The 22,423-nt window shown below is 43.9% G+C and overlaps 1 protein-coding gene across 1 annotated transcript in view; it reads left to right on the forward strand.

Annotated features, from left to right (window-relative positions):
- The window catches only part of LOC144754210 (E3 ubiquitin-protein ligase TRIM39-like), a 98,227-nt gene that overhangs the window by 15,415 nt on the left and 60,389 nt on the right, over positions 1-22,423 (forward strand). Inside the window, exon 3 of the mRNA XM_078641796.1 lies at positions 15,563-15,793. Within this exon, the coding sequence (XP_078497922.1) occupies positions 15,563-15,793 (231 nt within the window). The remainder of the gene's footprint in view (positions 1-15,562; positions 15,794-22,423) is intronic.

Genomic DNA, 22,423 nt, shown 5'->3' on the forward strand with positions numbered 1-22,423 from the left:
TACCTAATTGGAATGTCCCAGGATTACTAGTGTACTTAACCCTCTCTCAGGTTGGAACAAAGGGCAGGTCTGTAACATGGAAGCCCCTTCAGCAGAGGTGCCCATTTATCATCACTCAGACACGGCCATTGGTTGTGATATTTAAGTGTTCAACTGGGGCATCTCTAGTGATAAAGGTAACAAGACGGCCATTGCCTTTAAAACGTTATGGTAACTGATAAACTCTCTCACAATTATTTTGAAGTGTTTTTCTTTAGTGGTTAAGTCAATTGTCGCTATACCGCCTGATAGTATGCTCATCTGAGTGCACTTTCATTGCTGAAAAACACTGTGTACCAGATCACAGCTCTGCACACCAGACCACGATCAGTGGTTGGAGGGGAACCGGTCAGAGAGGGGCTAATGATCATGTTGGTTGAGGTTGTTTGCCTCCGTGCCCTGAGGTCTGTACTATTGTGGCTCGGAAACGGGCCAAGGACATCCCTTTCTGCACTTGACTCCCAGGATAGCGAAGTTGAGCAGTCAAAGTCTTCTGACGGAGCTAGTGGGAGGTGCAATCACTCTACAGTCAACCAACAGACCCAATAATGTTATATCTAGCTCAGTTCTCATGTTTACTAAGAAAGAAAGTCCTTTAAGCTCATAGAATTGTATGGTTGCTAAGTACGATCTAAGACACGGGGGAACCGGGCAACGGTCCCACCAAGCTGCACAGCCAGAGCACTGTATAAATCCAATGAGTTGAGCTACACACAATATTTCAAACTTTTATCCATAATTTTCACCATTACTTCTTTATTCTCCAAACTTGACTTTTGTTCAAATCATTTTATCCATATCAAATGCTGAGCGTTGATATTCACAAAAGGCACAGGAACACACGTAGTTTCCACATACCATGATTTTATTACTCAATCCAAAGCATTTCGGGAAAAATTATTCCCTTCGTCAGGGGCATCTAATAAATACAAACACATAAATTTGACCAATCTTGATCAACATAAAATAATGACTTTCTTACTTTAAACCACTGAAATCCAACTACCATCCTTAAAGGTCACATTTTCAATAATCCACACTCCCCGTTAAGCAAGCTTGTTCCCAACACGTTTACACCGATATGTTTACACCAATCCCTTCCCCATTACCCTCACGTACCCACTAATACCACTGTTACTTCCATGCCCAAATCTTAAACAAAAATACGTTAAGCTCCAGATAAATTCAGCACCTTTCATTAACAACCTGATGCCACTTATACTTAGTCACAAAAATAACCTCTAAGCTTATTAACACTTACCATGACATGCAGTTGATTACATTAAAACAACATTCGCAAAGATTCCATTTTGCAAGGTTTAGAACTGTTTTAAATTTCTTGTTTCATTTCCCTGCGTGCCGAGGCGCGCTTGTTCTGAAAGAATACTGGCTAGCTCCCTCGTGAAAACAACCTTTTCATACATTCTCCTCCCTCATTAACTGCTGCCAGGTGAATACCAGATTTTTCCCCTTTCTGAGCCAAAGCTAAACTGCGGGCTGGCATCTTGCTTTTCACCTCTACACTTTTTTTTTTTTTTGTATCCTCATTTGCCTTGCCCTCCATTCATAATCGCCAACCACCTTGCGTGTCACATGCCAGAAGGCATTCAGATATTTGCCCTCTCATGTATTGAGACACGATTATTGATACTGGCGGAAGAAGAATCCCAAACGAAATGAGGGGAGGGGGATAGAGTACGAGCACGCCCTTACTCCTTCTCCATCTCGGTATATTTCAACCTGCCGGACCAGCAGTATCTCGACGGGCACCCTTGTACTTGGTCCATGGAGTATTCTAGGCATAATCATTGGACCTGGGGGGGAAAAAGAAAAAAAACCAGAAAAAAAAAACCCGGGATCATCTTCTCCACTGAACCAACATGTCCCAAAAGGCCAAATTTCTTTGGTTCCCCGATCTAGCAAGGTCCACTTTACATGTTTCATATAACGCTGTTAGCCAGCCCGAGTGTGACGGGGCTGTATTCTCCACCAAACTTTGCAAATTTGCCTCCTGGCCAGTAGAATCGCATAAAATAACAAGCATTTACAATGCAATGGTTTCGCCTTTGGAAAAGTTAGAGCTATTGGCATTGTAAATCACAACATTTTTATTTATGTGTTGGTTTTGAAAGCAGATAAATAAATGGCATTGTCATTTACAATGCCAATAGCTTAATCTCTCGCAAATGCGAGACCTATTGCATTTCCACTGTCCTAGTTATGGGGGTACAACACAGCCCAAGCGATGCGGGGCGCCCGCGCGGGCCATTACTCTGCAGCTAGAACAGCTCAAAGGATGCACATGGCCTCATCTGCCCTCCTTGCTTATTAACGTGTTATTTGTCAAAGGTTTCTTTCTATGCTGGGGCAGAGGTGAGAGAGGTAACTGCTGCCTGTGCTTATTTTATTGCCCCAGTGGCTCTCGGCTGTGCAGCAGGTCAGTACAGGCAGCGGCCAGCGCCTGAGCTGGTAACATAGCGCTACATTTAGATAGTGAGCTGCGAAAGTGAAACATTATGCAAATTTCCTAATGAACGGCGGATTTTCCTGTTTTGAAAAAAAAAACAGTATTGCACTTTAGAGTGACAGTCTACCATATAAATAGTGATATGAAAACTGAAATACATAATTTGTGGCGGCCTTGCTTAGTTCCCGGAACTGTTTTTTAGATCCTTGTGTGCTTTAAGAGTACCCAGGTTTTCTGCTTCAAAAGGGTTTGTTCAAGTGTGTTTTAAATGGATGTACACATTGGTTTTAACCAGTTACGGCATTATGAAACGGTGTGCTTTGTTTTTCTCTTGCAGTGCGGGTTATTTAAACGAGAATGCCGCTGCACTTCCATTGATTGAACTCGTAGCATGCCTCGAATTACCCATTTTCGTCTCTCCGGGTTTTATCGTAGAGCGCCACCATGTCACCAGGCTCTCTGTCAGGCCGCAAGCAAGCTTTCTAGAGAATGATGGACGGGTGGGAGATCCGACTAGGCTGTGGGTAGAGGGGGTGTTGTTTCGGACCTGCCTGACCTGGGTCTGAATTGGGATTAATCGGGATTGCAGCCCCCCGAAATTTTGCTGCAACCGGTGGGTCCTTAATGTTGTGATTGGAATAATCAGCCCACAACCCCAGGCGCCTAAAAGAGCCCCGGCTGGAAAGCGCCTTTTAAGATCAGACCTTATTGGATACTAAACCCTTTGGGTGAGATTCCTGGAGACTGCCCGCCTCTCCTGATACTGAAGTGTCAGTGAAGCGCCTTCTCTGTCCCAAGCCACCTTTACTAACAGGGGCGAGCGGGAGGTTTTCTTTTTGCGAAATAACAGCGCCTGCGAGGGGTAGCGCCAAGGAGCCGATGGGTGACTGTGACCTTCTCCGGGAGCGCCCAGGGCGCGGAGATGCCGCACTGGTGAACAGGGGGGCCGGGAGGGGAGCCCAGCCTAGCATCACACACACCATCACGCACGTAGCCGCGGCTGCACCCCCGGGGCCCCCTCTGACACGATGAGTGACAGGAGCGCACCGCTGGAAGCGCAGCTGTCAGACCTGGGCGGCGCCACGGAACGGCACAGGGCGCACCTCGGGAACCCAAGGGCGAGCCGCCTGCGTCAGTGCTGCGCCGGCCTGGGGGTCTCAAAGGGGCCCTCTGTCCTTGCGCCCCCGTGCAGCGCAGGTGCCAGTCAGGGGCAGAGGGACGTGCGGTTCCTGGTGAGGAGAGCCGCACTTGCCAGTCAGGGGCGGAGGGGCGTGCGGTACCTGCGAGGAGAGCCGCACGTGTGTCAAGGAGGGCGGACGTGGCGGCCACGTCCTGAGGAGGACTGCGCACCAGGGCCGCGGGTTCGAGTTGTCCGGGGTGGCCCTGGCACCGTTATGTGGAGGTGAGCACTTTGGCAAGATTGAGGTGCACTGCCATGGGTATGGCTCTATGCACTGGCACGAAGGGTGCTGCAGGCCAGGGAGTGTGGGGCATTACCAGCAATGTCTGTAGGGATCGACGCACTGGCATGGGGTGAGAGCGATGCAGGCTGGGGAAGGGCCTTGGTGGCACCGTGTGCAGGGCGCCACCCACTGGCACAGCATGAAAGTGAAGCAGCCCGGGCAAGGGCCTTGGTGGCCTGTGTTTTTGGAATGTTGGCTTTTCTTCCCGTGTGGTCTTTGTTAATCCAGATGCGCTCATCCAATGAGAGTTCTTCCACGATTGCCCTCGTGCTAATAAACATAAAGGTAAAAAAAACAAGTCAGGTCCCGGGCCGGCAGCCAATCACAGCGCGGCCCGGGGAATGACGTCACGGAGGTGTCCCGGGCCGGCAGCCAATCACAGCGCGGCCTGGGGAATGATGTCACGGGGGTGTCCCGGGCCGGCAGCCAATCACAGCGCGGCCCGGGACACACGGCAACAAGGGGCGGGACTTTAAAAAAGAGTCAGAAACGCCCACAATTCGCGTTCTGACCGGGAAAAAGTGAATGACAACGATGTCTTCCAATGGCTAGCCTCCATTTATGGAGCTAGCCAATGGAAGAAGGGGCGGGTTCAAGTCCCCTATACTGTTCTAACATTAGATTTCGCCTGGCGAAACGCTGCTTGCGCAGCTTTCGATAGGCGAAACCTAAAAAGGACCTAGCCTGGCCAGTTATGCCTGCCTCGATGCCAAAGATGATTAGTGGCAGCGTGATTGACAGCGAGATGTTTAAGATAGAATCCAAGGATCTTTTTACTTCCTCCCAAAAGCTGGCAATATGGGGACAGTCCATGAATATATGCACGTCCGATGCTTCCCTGTGGTTGCATTTATTACATTTCTTTCCCAGGAGGAATTTAGACAATCTCAGAGGCGTGAGGTAGGCCCTGTGTAGCGTGAACAGGTGATTCCGCCTAAGCCAAGCTGGTTTCATGATTTTATATAAGAGGGTGAAGGATTTTATCCATATCGCCTCACATGGGAGCCCGAGCTCTTCACCCCATAGCTCATCTGGAAGAACCAGGTCCCCATCCACCTCCTCCAATAGAGTCCAATACCATAGGGCAACCTCCTTGCCTCCCCCCTGGGCGCTCTACCAGCTGTTGTTCCAAACTACTGATCTTTCCTAATGGGACGCCTTTCCTGATCAAAACCTTGGCCCAACTTTCTAGTTGTAGATATTTAAATCTGGAGAAGCCCGAGCCCACCTTCTCCCGTAATTCCTCCCAGACCCTCAACCTCCCTTCAACCACAAGCTCCCCCCATCTTACCACCCCGGACTCCTCACAGGAATGGACAATCTGTCTTGCAAACATAGTGGTAAACCCGGGGATTCCCATATTGGTGCATAGTTGGAATAGTAGGCCAGCCCTATTTTTTTCCTAATATGAGACCATGCTGTCCCTAAGGATGCTAGAATTTTTAATTTAATCTTTGTAAAAAATTTCTGGTCACCAAATTTAAATAAGAACCCGTCGGTTACCAAGTCCGACCCCTTCAGCATGGCTTTAAACATTGTCCCAGATGATATGCCCAATGGCGTTTTTAGGAGCATTCTTGTGTGGGACAGCTGAAAAGCCCATGCATAGTACTGCAGGTCCGGAAGAGCGAGCCCTCCCTTCTCCCTTCTCCTCCTCAACTTTTTCCATGCTAGTCGAGTGGACTTGTAATTCCATATAAAAGAATTGATTTCTCGCTGACTTTTATCCAGCGATTTACTATCGAAGGTCAGAGGGATGGTATTGAAGATGAAAGTAAATTTAGGTAGGATGGACATCTTGACTAGATTAACCCTACCCAAGATGGTCAGGGGAAGATGAGTCCATGATCTCATTAGCCTCTTGCACTCATTATGTATACGCTCTAGATTATGATGAGCGATGTCCCCTATTTCTTGCACTACCCCAATGCCGAGGTATCTCATGGAGGTTGTCACCCCTAGATGTAGATTGGGGATGTTCCATGCCATGATCTCAGTTTTGCTGGCATTGATTTCGTATCCAGATATACCCCCAAACTCTTCCGCCCTCTTAATTACTGCGGGAAATGCTTTGGCTGGGTCTGACGTAAAGATTAAAATGTCATCCGCGTATAATGCAGCCTTCCTCTCCCACTCTCCGAACTTGAATGGTGGGATAACCGATAAAAGATACCATAGCACTGTGCACATTAACCGGCAAAAGATGCCATAGCACTGTGCAAATTAATCAGCAAAAGATACCATAGCACTGAACACATTAACCGGCAAAAGATACAATAGCGCTGTGCAAATTAACCGGCAAAAGATACCAGAGCACTGTGCACATTAACCAAGAGATACTAGAGCACTGTGCACATTAACCGGCAAAAGATACAATAGCACTGTGCACATTAACCGGCAAAAGATACCATAGCACTGTGCAAATTAACCGGCAAAAGATACCATAGCACAGTGTACATTAACCGACAAAAGGTACCATACCACTGTGTACATTAACCGCCAAGAGAGACCGTAGCACTGTGCACATTAACCAGCAAGAGATACCAGAGCACTGTGCACATTAACCAGCAAGCGATACACAGCAAGTCGCTGTATACAAAATAAGAGTAATAAAACCCATCCATGTCAAATAGACATGGTATAATAAGGAACCCACCTTTCCTTGAGAATCGATATGGTAACCCAGCCGGGTAACGCCAAATAACCGCAAAAGGAGATACACCACTATGTATTTGTGTTTAGTAACAACCAGAAGTAAAAAAAAACATCCGAAGGGAATGAGTCCATTCTATGAATATATATTTTCCAGAGAGCCCTCCATTATAGAGAAAGTCAATTTTAAGATTTTAACTGTATAGATATAGATCTGCTTTCAGATATCTAGTTTGAGTTCACTTCAGCAAGTGTGCAAGAGAAAAGCCCCTCAAGCCATAAGATCACTAATCCCATCACCAAACTCCACAGATAAACAAACATTGCTTACCTCTGGACCTTAAAGTACAGCCAAATGGTCCAGGACGTGGTGCGTCTGGATGACAGGAGGAAGCTATATATAGTTCCTACCTATATTGAAACAATAACACTAAGGTAAGATAGTGATACAAACATCTAAATCTAGAAAGAAGGTCATCAGAGAATATCTTACACTGAAACAGTATAGAGGTATATCGGTCAAAGTATTGTTGAACAATTAGGTGGAGACCTCAGTAAGCGGCTACCTAAAGGAAAGTAACATATCAACCTTATTAATGAGGGATTATATGTTATGACCCATATCCCATTACTGCATACATAAGTCTGTGTACATTAACCAGCAAGAGATACCATAGCACTCAGTAGGACGTCTCTGAATATCAAAAAGTCCATACAGTAAGGATTTGTAATTGAATCATAAGATTTGTTGAAGAAAGAATGATTCTGTAATCTTCGGTACATTCATAACGAAAAAATCAATCTTCAGTATATTCAATTATGGATAACAGCTGAAACGTGTTTTGTCATGCAGTGACATTTTCAAGGCTGTAAAGTTATTCATAAATATATACCAATCAGAACGCATGAAATTACAGAGACAAACTTGCTAAGTGTAAATGCTAGGTATATTAGAGCTACATAGGAAGACTTGTGATAAGTCTTGGAAAAATAAGATCAAATCATCGACAGTAAACCGTAGCGAGACACTCGACCAACAGGGAGAAGTCGACCTGGTAAACAGCTGTCACCCCCATCCGTAACCCCACATGCTGTTACGACCTTGTTGTGACAACGCATACCATTACACCGCAAGTCGTTACAAGGACATGCGGAGGGGGAGAAGGTGTTGGATTTAAAATCCAACACCTTCCCTACTGTCCGCACAGACTGGAGTTGGAATAGTACATTTTATTATTCCAACATCCAGCACCACCACACCGCAAGTCGTTGTATACAAAATAAGAGTAATAAAACCCATCCATGTCAAATAGACATGGTATAATAAGGAACCCACCTTTCCTTAAGAATCGATATGGTAACCCAGCCGGGTAACGCCAAATAACCGCAAAAGGAGATACACCACTATGTATTTGTGTTTAGTAACAACCAGAAGTAAAAAAAAACATCCGAAGGGAATGAGTCCATTCTATGAATATATATTTTCCAGAGAGCCCTCCATTATAAAGAAAGTCAATTTTAAGATTTTAACTGTATAGATATAGAGCTGCTTTCAGATATCTAGTTTGAGTTCACTTCAGCAAGTGTGCAAGAGAAAAGCCCCTCAAGCCATAAGATCACTAATCCCATCACCAAACTCCACTGATAAACAAACATTGCTTACCTCTGGACCTTAAAGTACAGCCAAATGGTCCAGGACGTGGTGCGTCTGGATGACAGGAGGAAGCTATATATAGTTCCTACCTATATTGAAACAATAACACTAAGGTAAGATAGTGATACAAACTTCTAAATCTAGAAAGAAGGTCATCAGAGAATATCTTACACTGAAACAGTATAGAGGTATATCGGTCAAAGTATTGTTGAACAATTAGGTGGAGACCTCAGTAAGCGGCTACCTAAAGGAAAGTAACATATCAACCTTATTAATGAGGGATTATATGTTATGACCCATATCCCATTACTGCATACATAAGTCCCAGCCCTGAACGTATATTGCTTGTAGTCTTAAGAAGGTTTATTGGCATTTGTAAAGTTAATGGTGCCATTATTCTGTTGAGGTGGCATAACTTTGTGTGGGATAAAATGTGATCCCACGCCCTCAAGCATATGCGTTGTATTATACCATGCTTATGAACAGTAGATAACAACAAAACCTTGCAGAGGTTGGTGCCCACAGACAAACTAGGCGAATAGGTCATGCAATTAAGTGCACCGCTGTGAAAGTGGCATTAAGACCATGCCCGATGTCAACAAAGCTAATATGTCGAGCACGTGCAAGAATATACTTTTGTCCAATGTATTGTCACACACATGTAAAGGTATGAACTAGTCCGACTGGTATAGTATAACATAACTACAAATTGTAAATGCAACTTATAAGACACAAACACGGCATGGCAGTAGTACAAGCCAGTATATTATAATGAATCCGCAATGTCAATATGACACAAAAACGCAAACGCAGCAGTGATCGTTGATGGTGGTTCTTCTTGCTGCAGTTCTGATGTCAGGGAGCTGCAGGCACTGATCATGGCAGTGTAAGACAACTGTTTTTTTAATAAATCTTTTCATTAACGTTGCTCAAACAAATGAAAAAGACCATGTTTTACATCAAGAACTTACCGTCTTCCTTGGAACAGCACTAACATTATTGCCATTTATATGAGGGATAGGCAGGGATTCGTGTGACACAATGTTGATTCTCACTGGAATGGTTTGGCCCAGTCCACATAGGGAACTGCTCAGGGAGACTGGGAGACCTCACTCACCTCAAATTGCTCCTGTCCTCTCTTCGAATTGCACTCTGCTTTCTCTGGGTGTTTCTCATGCCGAAAATGTCTTGCGGGGACAGGCTATACTCTCATATGGCACTCTCCTTCCTTCTCTCACCAGGCATGGGTTATCAGGTGAGGTATGTCACACTGTGGCTTAGAGCAGGAGCCTATGTGTTATCAGGTGAGGTGTGTCGCACTGTAGCTTAGAGCAGGAGATTGTGTGTAACAGGTGAGGTGTGTCACACTGTGGCTTAGCGATACCAAAGGAGACAATGGACGGAGCGTTTGAGCAAATCAAACACTCACCCCCAGTCAACTGATCTGGATATAATCCATCATCATTCTATAGCTCACTCCACCACTCCGGTTCAGACATGGCCATATGCAAATCAATCTGACCCTGTGCCTCATGGGAACAGTCCAGCCCAAATTGGCAAGCCATGTCTTCCCTGGACCGGAAACAAGCATCCTGGGACCGGTTTCTGGCTAATCAACCAGGCTACCTGAATCCAGTGGCAAAGTGAGCAAGGGACTCTTGTCTGTTCATACCCTGCCAACTTAGGGCGAACAAAGCGATACCAATGGAGATGATGGACAGAGCGTTTGAGCAAATCAAACACTCACCCCCAGTCAAATGTGGCTTAAAGCAGGATCCTGTGTGCTATCAGATGAAGTAAGTCACACTGTGGCTTAGAGCACTAATCTTTATGTGATCAGGTGAGGTACGTCACACTGTACCTTAGTGCAGGAGCCTGTGTGCTATCCGGTGAGGCATAGCACACTGTAGCTTAGGAGCCAGTGTTTTATCAGGTGAGGTATGTCACACTGTGGCTAAGAGCTGGTGCATGAGAGTTATCTAGTAAGGTATATCACACTGTAGCTTAGGAGCGAGTGTGTTAGATGAGGTATATCACACTGTGGCTTAGATCAGTCGCCTGTGTATTATCAGGTGTGGTGTGTCACACTGCGGCTCACAGCAGGAGCCTGTGTGTTATCAGGTGAGGTATGTCACACTGTAGTTTAGATCAGGAGCCTGTGTGCTATCAGGTGAGGTATGTCACACTGTGGCTTTTTCGGGATTTTGTTTGGGTCCCTTTTGATTGATTTGTCATTTAGAGATTACGAATCACTGTTTAAAAGTGTATTCTCATTTATATATTTGTCGAGCGTTTCATTAGCATGACATTTAATTACATTCTTGAGTCTGTCGTCAGGATTGGGATTCGAATGGTTTCTTCTAGGTTTGTTAGTCTGTTGGCTAGCTTTACTAGGCAGGTGATCGTGATGGTAACCAATAGAGGTTAGAGTGCTAAGATACACGGAATCGCGGAGAGCGTCCGGTTTTGAAAGTGGTGAAACGCGGAACAGAACATTTGCTGACTGGTGTTTAATAACGTTTAAACAGAAGGTTAGTCATTTTGAACGAAGGGTTGATAAGCATGAGTATCAAGGGATAGAACACAACCTCAGAGGCTAAAGAATTGTTGTGATTTTTGTTTAGATTGAGACGTTTGCGGAGTGAACATAGATTTCCTGTAAGTGTTTCTTTTGAACACTGGGGTTACCCTTTGGTCCTTGCACATCTCAGCATGAATTCACTCGTTTTTTAATCATTTCACTTTTCATTTTACTACTATTCATATTGTGCTGCACATTGCATTTATCAGGAACATGATTATGAGTTACATATTATATTAAGCTACAATACGCATATTTTCTTAATTCACAGTGCTACTCTCTTAATTTACAGTGCTACTCCCTGAAGAAGGGCGTCCTTGTGCCCAAAATGCATAGGAGTGATTGATGCAATGATAATCTGATGAAATAGAATTTTCTGATGATACAAGAAAATTGAATAATATATATATTGAAATTCATGAAAATTACAAAAATTAAAAGAAATTAATTATCAAGAAACTGAAGGAGTGGAATCCTCTTTTGGCATAGGAGGAGATTGAAAGTGTGCCTTTTGGGATGCGACTAATGATTCATTGGAAGCACGGCTAGGTACACTGTGGCTTAGAGCAGGAGCCTTTGTGGGTATTTGGACACAATATCAGACCAGAAATAGCAAACTACATAAATATTGAGTTTTTAATATCGTGATACGTAAATATGGTGATCCAGAAATATTGCTACCAAAAACATCTATTTTTTTAGGTAAATAATATATATTTTTTAAATATCTGTGTTGTTAATTTCGTTATCGAAAATACAGTTGTAAAAACAATATTTTAATTATCTTAATGGATGCTGTGTTGCGATTGACTGTGTGTCCCTAACTACAGGTGGCATCTGACTTTGTGGTATTTTGGGGATGCAAGAGTCTTTGACCAAACATGTTTATTTGGGCCAATGGATGCAAGAGTCTTTGACCAAAGATGTTTATTGGGGGCAATCTCTTCGGACCTGTTGTGGTGTAACTGTCTATCTGTGGGGCCAACTAGGTTTTCCCAGCTCGCGCGTTTGTATTCAGTCTAAGTGTAACCCCACCTGTGACTTATCAATCAGTAGGCTTGGGTTTGGGTCGCAGGTCTGAGCATGTATATCTGACTCGAGTTAATTGGGGAGGACTTCTTGGATGAAGTCGACAGCAATGATACAAGTTTATTATTACGTGTTCATATAACTTGGCGGTCATTGATATCACATTTACCGACATTCCTATTATTATGTATGCATTTGTCATAGCATTCATCGACATCGGATTTACTGGTATTGACAATGTTTTGCATCCATATATTATGACATTCATCAATGCCATATTGACTGGTATTGATATTGTTGTGTGTGCATATATTGTGGTGTACATTGACATCACATTTACTGATAATAGCAATACCTCACCTGATAGCACACAGGCTCCTGCTCTAAGCTACAGTGTGACATACCTCACCTGATAACACACAGGGTCCTAAGCTACCATGTAACATACCTGACATGATAACACCCATGATCCTATAATAAACTACAGTGAGACATACCTCACTGGATAAAACACAGGCTCCTGCTCTAAGCCACAGTGTGACGTACCTCACCTGATAACACACATAATCAGACAATAAACTACAGTGTGACATACCTCACCTGATAACACACTGGGTCCTGCTTCAAGCAACAGTGTGACATACCTCACCTGATAACACACAGGCTCCTGCTCTAGACCACAGTGTGACATACCTCACCTGATAACACACAGGCTCCTGCTCTAAGCCACAGTGTGTATATACGAAAGGGTTGACCCAGACAAAGTCACAGGGACCTGGGTAATTGAGCGTTAAAGGTAGAGGGGTCCCAGACTGGGAAAGCAGATAGAATCATACAAAGTAAAAAAGATCAATGTACAAGGATTCAATCTTAACAGTATGGTTGTTTTTATTCAAAACATACCGGAAAACCTACAATTGGTTTATACAATACAAATCTAAAGAGTCAATTGATTGTTGTAACACAGTTGTGCCCACGCGCGCAAAGGGAAAGGGAAGTAGGGAAGTGCTGGTGTAGTGTGTGAAGGAATTCGGTGAACAGTGCAAGGAAACTTCATTAATCAAAAGTCACATAGAATTGCATTTCATTCTATTAAACAATTACACATTATTTCACACGGTACCCCCTCCAGGGGCCACACTAAGCTGCTTTAGCAAGTCAGAGAAAGTTAAAGAAAACCAGTCTTCTATAGTGGCTGAATTAATTCTGCTTATGGACAGAAGCTGGTATCGTGGTAGGTATGATCTACGTTTCGACCCTTGGGATAGTAGGGACAGTTCCCCTTACAAGGCGGGTCTTCATCAGGACGAGGGTTGGGGTGGGCAAGGGTCCTTAAATACGATGCAAGGACCGGACCTCCAAATGGTTGACCGGCAGGTTCTAGCGCTCAGTGGAGCCGGCACAGTCCGTAAAAAAAACCTCTCAGGGAGTTACTTCTTAAGGCGGCTGATGCTTGTAATCAATTCTCGATACTGTTAATGGGGGGGCGTGGATAAACCTCAGGACGGCAGCATACCTCACCTGATTGCACACAGGCTCCTTAGCTGCAGTGTGACATGCCTCACCTAATGACACACAGAGTGCTGCTCTAAGGCACAGTATGAAATACTTCACCTAATAACACACAGCCTCCTAAGCTACAGTGTGACATACCTCACCTGGCAACACACAGGTTTCTAAGCTACAGTGTGGCAATCCTCACCTGGCAACACACCGGTTTCTAAGCTACGGTGTGACATATTTCACCTGATAACACACAGACTCCTTCTGGGAGCCACAGTGGGACATACCTCTTGTGATAAATCACAGCCTCCTATCTTAGAATGGGAAAAGGTATCTAACCAATCTCTTCACCCAGCCTCTATAGGAAAGTGTTAATTTCCTGTAGAAACAGTGCAGTAATATAGATTTATCTGGTAATTCTCGATTCAATAACAGAAAACACATAGGCCCTCATTACGATGATGGTCGGACGAGCATCCGACCAACATCGTATTGGGATGAAGTCTGCCAAACATGTAGGCGGCAGCTCCACCCGCCTTATTACAATCCGACCGCCATGAAGGCAATCGTAAACATAAATTTTTCAATTGAGGCTTGTGCTGCGTCCCAGAAAGGGCAGCGACACAAGCCCCAATGGGAAAGGCATGTTTACAAACATCTCTGCACTGTGTGCCAGGCACCATGTGGTGCCTGGGACAGGATGCATGGGTGTTTGGGGGGGGCACCACGTGTGCTCCTCAGGACCCACAGCAGAGGCTCAGGAGGGATGGGGAACCTGCTTGGGGCCCCCAAAGTCCCCTTCGGTCTGTCTTTTCATGGCAGTTATACCACCATGAAAAGGCAGTGGGAAACGGACATCGTCATCCCTACAGCGGTGCCTGGGCAGGCACCACCCCTATTGTAGGGATTGCGGTCCCACCACTACCCTGAAAAGCAGAGGTCGGTCCCTCTGCGCTATACCTCCGACTGCCGAAACATAGTCCGATGGTCGGACTGCTTCTGCAGAAGTCGGTGGTTCTGCCACCGACGTCCTGTTGGTGGCGGGCCCACCGACATCATAATGAGGACACAATGTCTATATGATTTTGGACATGAAATTACCACATCAGTGATTCCCCATCCTGGCAGGACATGTGCAGCCCGCACTGCCCAGATCTTGTGTCTCCCACACCAAGGTGTCCATTACGACGGCGGACGGTCCTGCGTCCGTCCGCCTCCCCCGAGGTGGAGGGACCGTCCGCAGGGGGCAGCGGCGTTCCCTCCATAGAAATTAGGATGTGACCGCCATCCTGGCAGTCACATCCTGTATATTTAACATTGCGGCGGTTGCTGCTTAAAGCAGCACCCACCGCAAAGTAAAACATGCATGTTTTGCATGTGCATGCACAAAGCGGCAGGCACCGCGCGGTGCCTGCCGCTTTGTGCATGCACATGCAGGGAGGTACCAAAGGTACCCCCCATGTGCACCCCCTATCCCCCAACACCCTGGGGGCCCGCAAGGGGCCCCCAGAAGCAAAGGTCCACATGCTTTTCCACGGCGGAATATCCGCCGCGGAAAAGCATGTCTCCGCACACATCATAATATGGCTAGCGATGTCTTGCAGACACCGCCACCATATTGTGGTCCACACCCCGTGGATCAGCGGCGGACGGACCTGCCGTCCGCCGCTGATCCCACCGCCATCATAATCTGGCAGTCGGTGTTTTCAAGTACCACGGCGGTGAATCCGCATCCTCCGGGCCGGCGCTGGCTTCCACCGGCCCGTAGGATGCGGATTCACCGCCATCATAATCGACCTCCAAGTACTGAAACTTCCTCTTTTACACTCCCTCTTGTCTGTGACTTCTACTCACACTTGACTTCAGCCAGTCTCTCCACTCAGCCTGTCTCTGAGTCTTTGACTGTCTCTGCCTGCAGCGGATTCGCTTCCTTGCAGTCTATGCATGGATCGAGCTATCTGCAACTTCACAAATTCTGATCTCTCTACAGTTTGTGAAGTGAAGGGCGGATGACGGTAAAAGGGAAGGTTGTTCAGAAATTAGGAAAAGCCCGCTAGTGGTCTTATTTTTTAAAGAAGTAATCAACCCCTCTACCCTCCCTCTGGACTCCCCCTCTAAGGACGTCTTCTGAGAGGCTTTTAATATCTAGCCAGCTTTTACTTTGCTTCTCACAGAGTAAGTTAAGAACTGAGAAGGAGAAAATTGAATCTGAGTTTGAAAAACTACGGCAACTCCTGAAAGAAAATGAACAAACACTGCATGAAAAACTGGAGAAGATGGAGAAGAAGATTACCATGGTTGAAAATGCAAATATCCCAAAACTCTCCAATCAAATCACCTCTCTCAATGCCCTGATAACTGAGATAGAAAAGCAGTGTGAGGTGCCAGCGTGGGAACTCCTGAAGGTGAGATCATGTTTGGTGAAATATTCATATTTTGTGTGCAGCATTAAAAATGTATGAACAGAACAGACATGATCTCCTGGCAGAGTTCATGCACAGTGACCCCATGCATTCTGACAGCCCCACAGAGTATACAGAGGTAATTTATGTTGTCTCAATTGATACGGAGAGCCTAATTCCGTATACAAACAGTGGAATGTAAAGTGAAATCTTAGTGTCACGTACAAATCAATAATACATCTATATATAGATTATTTATGTATTTTTCTGTTCGAGAGATTGCAATACACCAAGCAATTCCAGTGACAGTAATTAACATATGGAAACGAAGGAGCAAACTGTGAAAAAAGCTGGATAGAAATGGAAAGCAAAATGGAAGCACAATCTGAGAGAAGTGTAAAGAAAGCAAATTAGCCATTTTCTAAGAAGTTTTCAAGCACTTCTGTTCGAAAGCGGTTATTTTTTTCCTGATGCAGGTAGCCACTTACTTTCAATTGTACCTATCTTTAGGGTTAGGGTTAACAGTGAGCTATATAATTAGACATTTAGAGTAGGTAATGATAAGCTCACTGGGATTTTCTGTGGTTCCAGATAAAGGTAGAGATTGCTGCATAAAGAACCTAGTGGTCACAAAAATGTGCGAGGCATTGAAAAGCTGTATAAGCCTCACCCTTTTTAATGTATATAAGAGGCCATTGACAGATATCATCTTTGCCGTTTGGGATGTCAGTAGTTTCCTATGCAGATGATACACAATTGGTATTTTCCCTCACTCACACTCAAAACTCCCTCCCTTCTCCACTAGGTCCCTGTCGTGAGAAAGTTACTAGCTGGATGAGTAGTTCTTGCTTCAAGTTAAATTAAGGAAAAACCGAGATATTGATTCTTGACAATCACATCAATGCTTGCCTTGAGCACCCTTCAGAGAATCAAATTTAAATCACTCTGCAGCATTCATAGAGCCTTAGGTCACCCATTCCTTGGTATCGCTCTACCTTCCCAGCAGAACTCTGCACTCTTCCAATGTACATTTGTTCACAGTGCCCTTAGTTTGAAGGGCAAAATATGGAGGTCGCTCCTTTGCTTTTGATTTGGCTAAATTCTGTAACAGTTTTCCTGACTCATTTCAATCAGAAAATAAGGAACTCCCCTTTCGCAAATCATTAAAGACCTGGCTCTTCCCCACCAGCTCACTTTAGGTTCCTCTATCCATCTGTGCCGCAGTATCAGCACTGGGATGCCTAAGGATAGCTGAGTGCTATATAAGTGCTACATAGAATAGTCTATTTGAAGTTGTTTATAATGACCATGACCATCTATGTTACTACAAACATGTAATTCACCATGTAGTCTAAACACATGTTCAAATGCCATTTTTTTTTCTAGGAGAAAGATGGTTAAGTGTCTATGAAGCCCTTGAGCCGACTCGAGAAGGGATGTTGCCAAGTTAGTGCACAATGTGGACTCTTCTGCCACTAATGAACCTAGCCCACCACCAATGTAGCTAGAAGTATGGCATATAGATTTGTGTCAATGGGGACAAAAAAAATGGGACCAGTAAGACCTACAGTCATTCTTCTTACAAGAGAAGACTACTCTTGCCTCTTACTAGAATGGTGGACCTGGACCCATTGATATGACCTTGGGTCGAGGATGCACTCCCGTGACCTTTAGATGTAACCTCTCTTGCCAATCTAGGACGATGGCCCTGGACCTGTTGATGAACATCTAAGTGTGTTTGGGTTTTCTGATGAAAGTGGTCCTTGGTTTGCTACTTCCCACTAAGGCAGTAACGCCACTGACTTATAATTTCAATAGACAATATACAGATGTGGGTAGCAGAGAAACATGAATAACAATTCATACTTACATAAAAAAGTAATGTTTATGAGAAATAATTTTATCTTTGACACATTCTGAATTATATTGACCCTAAATACCATTTACGTAATTGATGGTCATGAATTACTTGAGTACTCCCATGTCCAGCTCTTCCTAAAAGCTCTGATGTACAGAGTATTATATCACAAATGCTGGTCTTCTGAGAATGGTTATTAATGTCTTACTGCGAATCAATATAGCCACTACAACCAACACGTGTCTTGATGTTTCAAACATTGCACCGAAAGCACTTCACTATTTATTTTTTTAATAGTTCACAACTTTCTTAGAGTTTTTTTCTATTTATAATAAGGACACTTTCCATTCACTAGCTGTACACCTGGTGTCACCCTCTAAACAGTACGTTTGAGTTCTTATTCTAACAAGAACTTGTAATCTAGCCCCACTGCATGTGGGTCATATTCGACTTTTTTATAAAGAGTCCAATATTCCAAATCCTTTGGTAAAAGCTGGTGTCCTGAAAGACAATCGATAGTCAGCTGGTTAAAGTTAGATAGGTTTATTATCAGGAAAGGAGATTCCATCCAAGCGCTCAGACTGACTCCAGCTTTCTGCCTCTGTCCACATTTCAACCCATACCATTCCATGTAACCTCATTACATTCTACAGTTACATAAACAGAGAGAACAGTGCAGGCAAATGTTCATATGAATGTTGTTACAACTGTTAATGCCACACCTTTGCTCATGTCTAGTTCTTCTACACAATTTTATATAGGGTCTCCCATTTCCTCCTCTTTATTCAAACAACTCACACTATTCTAGGATGATTTAATCCATAAATTGGAGGGATCTTCACACAAGCAGATCATTTAAAAGCCCAGAACTGCACAATCGCTGCACCAATATTGTTGCTGTTTAGAGCATTTGCCTCCACTGAGCAGCATTAAAGGTGGTCAAGATGTGTTTGTTCATCCTGGGCAACTGTGATCTCATTTCCTAGATAGCTTCCACTTGTATGCACTCTTCTGGTACTCCTTCTGCTCATACCTCTTTCTGGTTGTCTTCTAGTGCTTCCTCCTCCTCCTCCTCCTCCTCCTCCTCCTCCTTGTCCTCCTCCAACTGGACACTCTTCTGGTACCGCTTATGCATGTACCTCCACCAGCAGTGCACTCTTCTAGTACCCCCTTTGCTTGTTTTATTTATTTATTTATTTGAAAAGTTTTATATTGCGCTGGCTAGACCCGGAGGCATCAGAGCGCTTTACATGAGGAGAAGTGAGATACAAGTTTCAAATTACATCTGTTACAAGAGCATGTTACACAGATGTAACTAGAGCATAGAATATCCCCAACGGTAAATGGTCTAAATATCGATTCCAAAATATCGAGCAACCTAAATATTGAGTCCAAAATATAGAATGGACAAAATATCGACTGGACAGAATAGAAACATCCAAAATATCGTTTTGAAAGTAAGTAATGTAATATCGAATTTAAAAATATAGACAGTCAAAATATCGAAGTACATAATATAGGTTATTAAAAATATCGACTTTTTAATAATATCGAATTTTTTTAAAGTGTTTTGTATGTTAGTTCATGTGTAAAAAGTGTATATTTATTTGTAATTTATTGTAAGTAATTAATTTTATGTTATTTAATTTTTGCGTAATTTAATTCTGTAGCGGGTTGTGAGTTTATAGGGGAATAGGGTGGGAAGTAATTTAATTATAATTAATTAAATGTTAATTAATTAATTAGTATTTATTTTGAATAAATTGTTAATTATTTTTTAATTGATAATTAATTCATTGTTAATTGATAATTAATTTTTATTAATTGATTAATTGATAATTATGTGAATAATATTATTTTATTTTTGTAGCGGGTTGTGGGTTTATAGGGGAATAGGGTGGGAAGTCATTTAATTATAATTAATTAAACATGTTAATTAATTAATTGGTATTTATTTTGAATACATTGTTAATTAATTTTTAATTGGTAATTAATTAATTCTTAATTGCTAATTAAAATTTATTAATTGATGAATTTATAATTATGTGATTTATATTCATTTATTTTCACTAGAGTGGGGATAGTAAAATGTACCCCTATGCTGTCCAACACGTTCCCTACTGTTGCACTCTCTGGAGTGGGAATAGTAATTTTTACCCCTACGCTATCCAACGCTTTCCCTACTGTTGCACTCACTGGAGTGGGAATAGTAATTTTTACCCCTACGCTATCCAACGCTTTCCCTACTGTTGCACTCACTGGAGTGGGAATAGTAATTTTTACCCCTACGCTATCCAATGCTTTCCCTACTGTTGCACTGTCTGGAGTGGGAATAGTAATTTTTACCCCTACGTTATCCAATGCTTTCCCTACTGTTGCACTCTCTGGAGTGGGAATAGTAATTTTTACCCCTTACGCTATCCCACGCTTTCCCTACTGTTGCACTCTCTGGAGTGGGAATAGTAATTTTTACCCCTACGCTATCCAACGCTTTCCCTACTGTTGCACTCTTTGGAGTAGGAATAGTAATTTTTACCCCTACACTATCCAACGCTTTCCCTACTGTTGCACTTCCAGGGGTGGGAATAGTAATTTTTACACCCCCGCTATCCTACGGTAATAATATTGTGTATTTTTTATTAATATTATGTATGTATATATATATATATATATATATATATATATATATATATATATATATATATATATATATATTTTAACAGATGATTGTATTTTTTTATAAGTTTAATTATTTAATAATTTTAAGGTAATTTAAGTATTTATTATTATTTTTTTAATTTTACATTATTTTTAACATATTCGATATTTTTACAATGTACATATATATAAACGATATTTTGGATTCGATATTTTGGTACTTACCTGTTTGTAGATAGGAATTCGATATTTTGTCTGTCGATATTTTGGCGTCGATATTTTGGGTAGTCTATATTGTGTCCGTCGATATTTAGTCAGTGATCCAGCACCAACACATAGAAAAACAATGTTACACGGTCACTTGAGTAAATGGAGCATTACATAGCAGAGACATATGTCCTAGGGGCATAGAAGGTAAGGGGGAAAGAAAAAGGTATAAGGAATGCAGCTCGGGTCAGGCAGACCAGCAAGGGGAGAGCCACTGGGATGGGAGGTAGCCACAGGAATTAGGAGGGAGGAGGGCAGGAGATCGCAGAAACTGTGTCCAATGTCCGGCTAGGTAGGTGATGGCCGAGGGGGTAAACCAGAGCCGGTCGCCTCTATAGCTGTCTAGGCAACTCCATGGGGCAACGGCTATGTTGCACGATCTCATACATGCATGGAAATGTGTTTGTAATGTTACATTTTTAGAGGCTTTCATTTGACTGCAGTTTTGCAACTTACTTAGCGCTTGGGAGTTTGAGTAAAATTTCTAACCCTGTGCATCCTTTCACTGCTACCTGAGATTTGAGCTTTGGGATCACCCTGGCTGGCTCAACCCGGAGGTATGAGAGCGTACAACATGAGGACAGAGTTACTTCAATTACATCAGTTAAAAAAAAAAAGACAAAGTGAAGCTAAACATAGATACAGTCCTTTGGAGCATAGAGGTTAGTGGGGGAATAGAAGGGGTAGGAATGTTGAAAGGTCAGGCAGACCGGCCAGGGAGATAGAACTTCAGGTGAGCATTGCAAAGTAACAGTAAGAAAACAGTAGTACAGAACTACATTAGTTACCAGAGCACAAAAAACACAGCCTGCAAAGGCTACCAGGGAAAGAAGAAATGCAAGAACAAGTTAGAAGAGAACACAAAGGTGGAGGGGGAAGGGCAATGAGCCTGAAACTGGACAAGGGACAAGTCGGGTAAACCGGCGGTGAGGAACAACTAAACATCATGAGTCGCATAAAGTCAAAGTCAACAAATATACCAGTCAGGTCAGGGACAAGGAATCCACGGCACCCGTTAAGAGAGACGGCGTCCCGTTAAGAGGGCATCGTCGTGAGGGGACCGACTGCTGGGGAAACAGAGTCAGAGACCGGCAACAAGCCTAGAGCTGAAAATCAAATCCACGACATTAAAATGGAGGGCTAGGGTCGTCTTCACATCGACCCTCAGCACAAAAAGGCGGAAACCCAGACCATCAAACCCTGAGGCACCAATCAGGGGGGGAAGTAATGCTCGATCACGGGAAACGAGAGAGCAGAAAACCAGGAAGTCACTGCTCTCTCCCCAGTCGCTAGGAATCAATCGGGGAGCAACAGAGGGCGGCAGCGTCGCATCGGGTACTCATCAAACCATTCAGTGAAGCGACTCGGGTGCAGAGAGCAGTAGCCACACGAGGCGAAGCAAGGAGGAATTCGCAGCGGGAAGCCAAGCCGTCATGGCCAAGCCCCAAAGGTAGGTGACTTCCCTAAAACAGCACGGGCGGTCTCCAGCCCATCGCCTCTCAGCTGCCTGCGCAGCTCAGCCGTGCATTCGGCCAGGAAGCTGGGCTCCGCTGGCAGTAGTCACTCTAGGCATCTCGCTCGTAGATGATAGGCAGCCTAAGCTAAGTCAGCGAAAGCCACAGGTCGGCCCTGGAAATTCCGGAAAAGCAGTCCAAGGATGTCCGGTGGTGGAGGAGGTCCAATCGGTGGTGGAGGTGGTCCAAATCGGGGGATTTTGCCAGGGATTTGTGCCAAAAGGCAATCCCAAACCGGGGAGCTCCCGGCGGGAGCTCCTTACCCGTCGGTCATCTTGGATTGGCTTGAAATGGCCTCATTGCTTGTACCTCCTTCTCCAACAGACCACTTTTTTA

The sequence above is a fragment of the Lissotriton helveticus genome, chromosome 5_1 (genome assembly GCF_964261635.1).
Source record: "Lissotriton helveticus chromosome 5_1, aLisHel1.1, whole genome shotgun sequence".
NCBI lineage: Eukaryota > Metazoa > Chordata > Amphibia > Caudata > Salamandridae > Lissotriton > Lissotriton helveticus.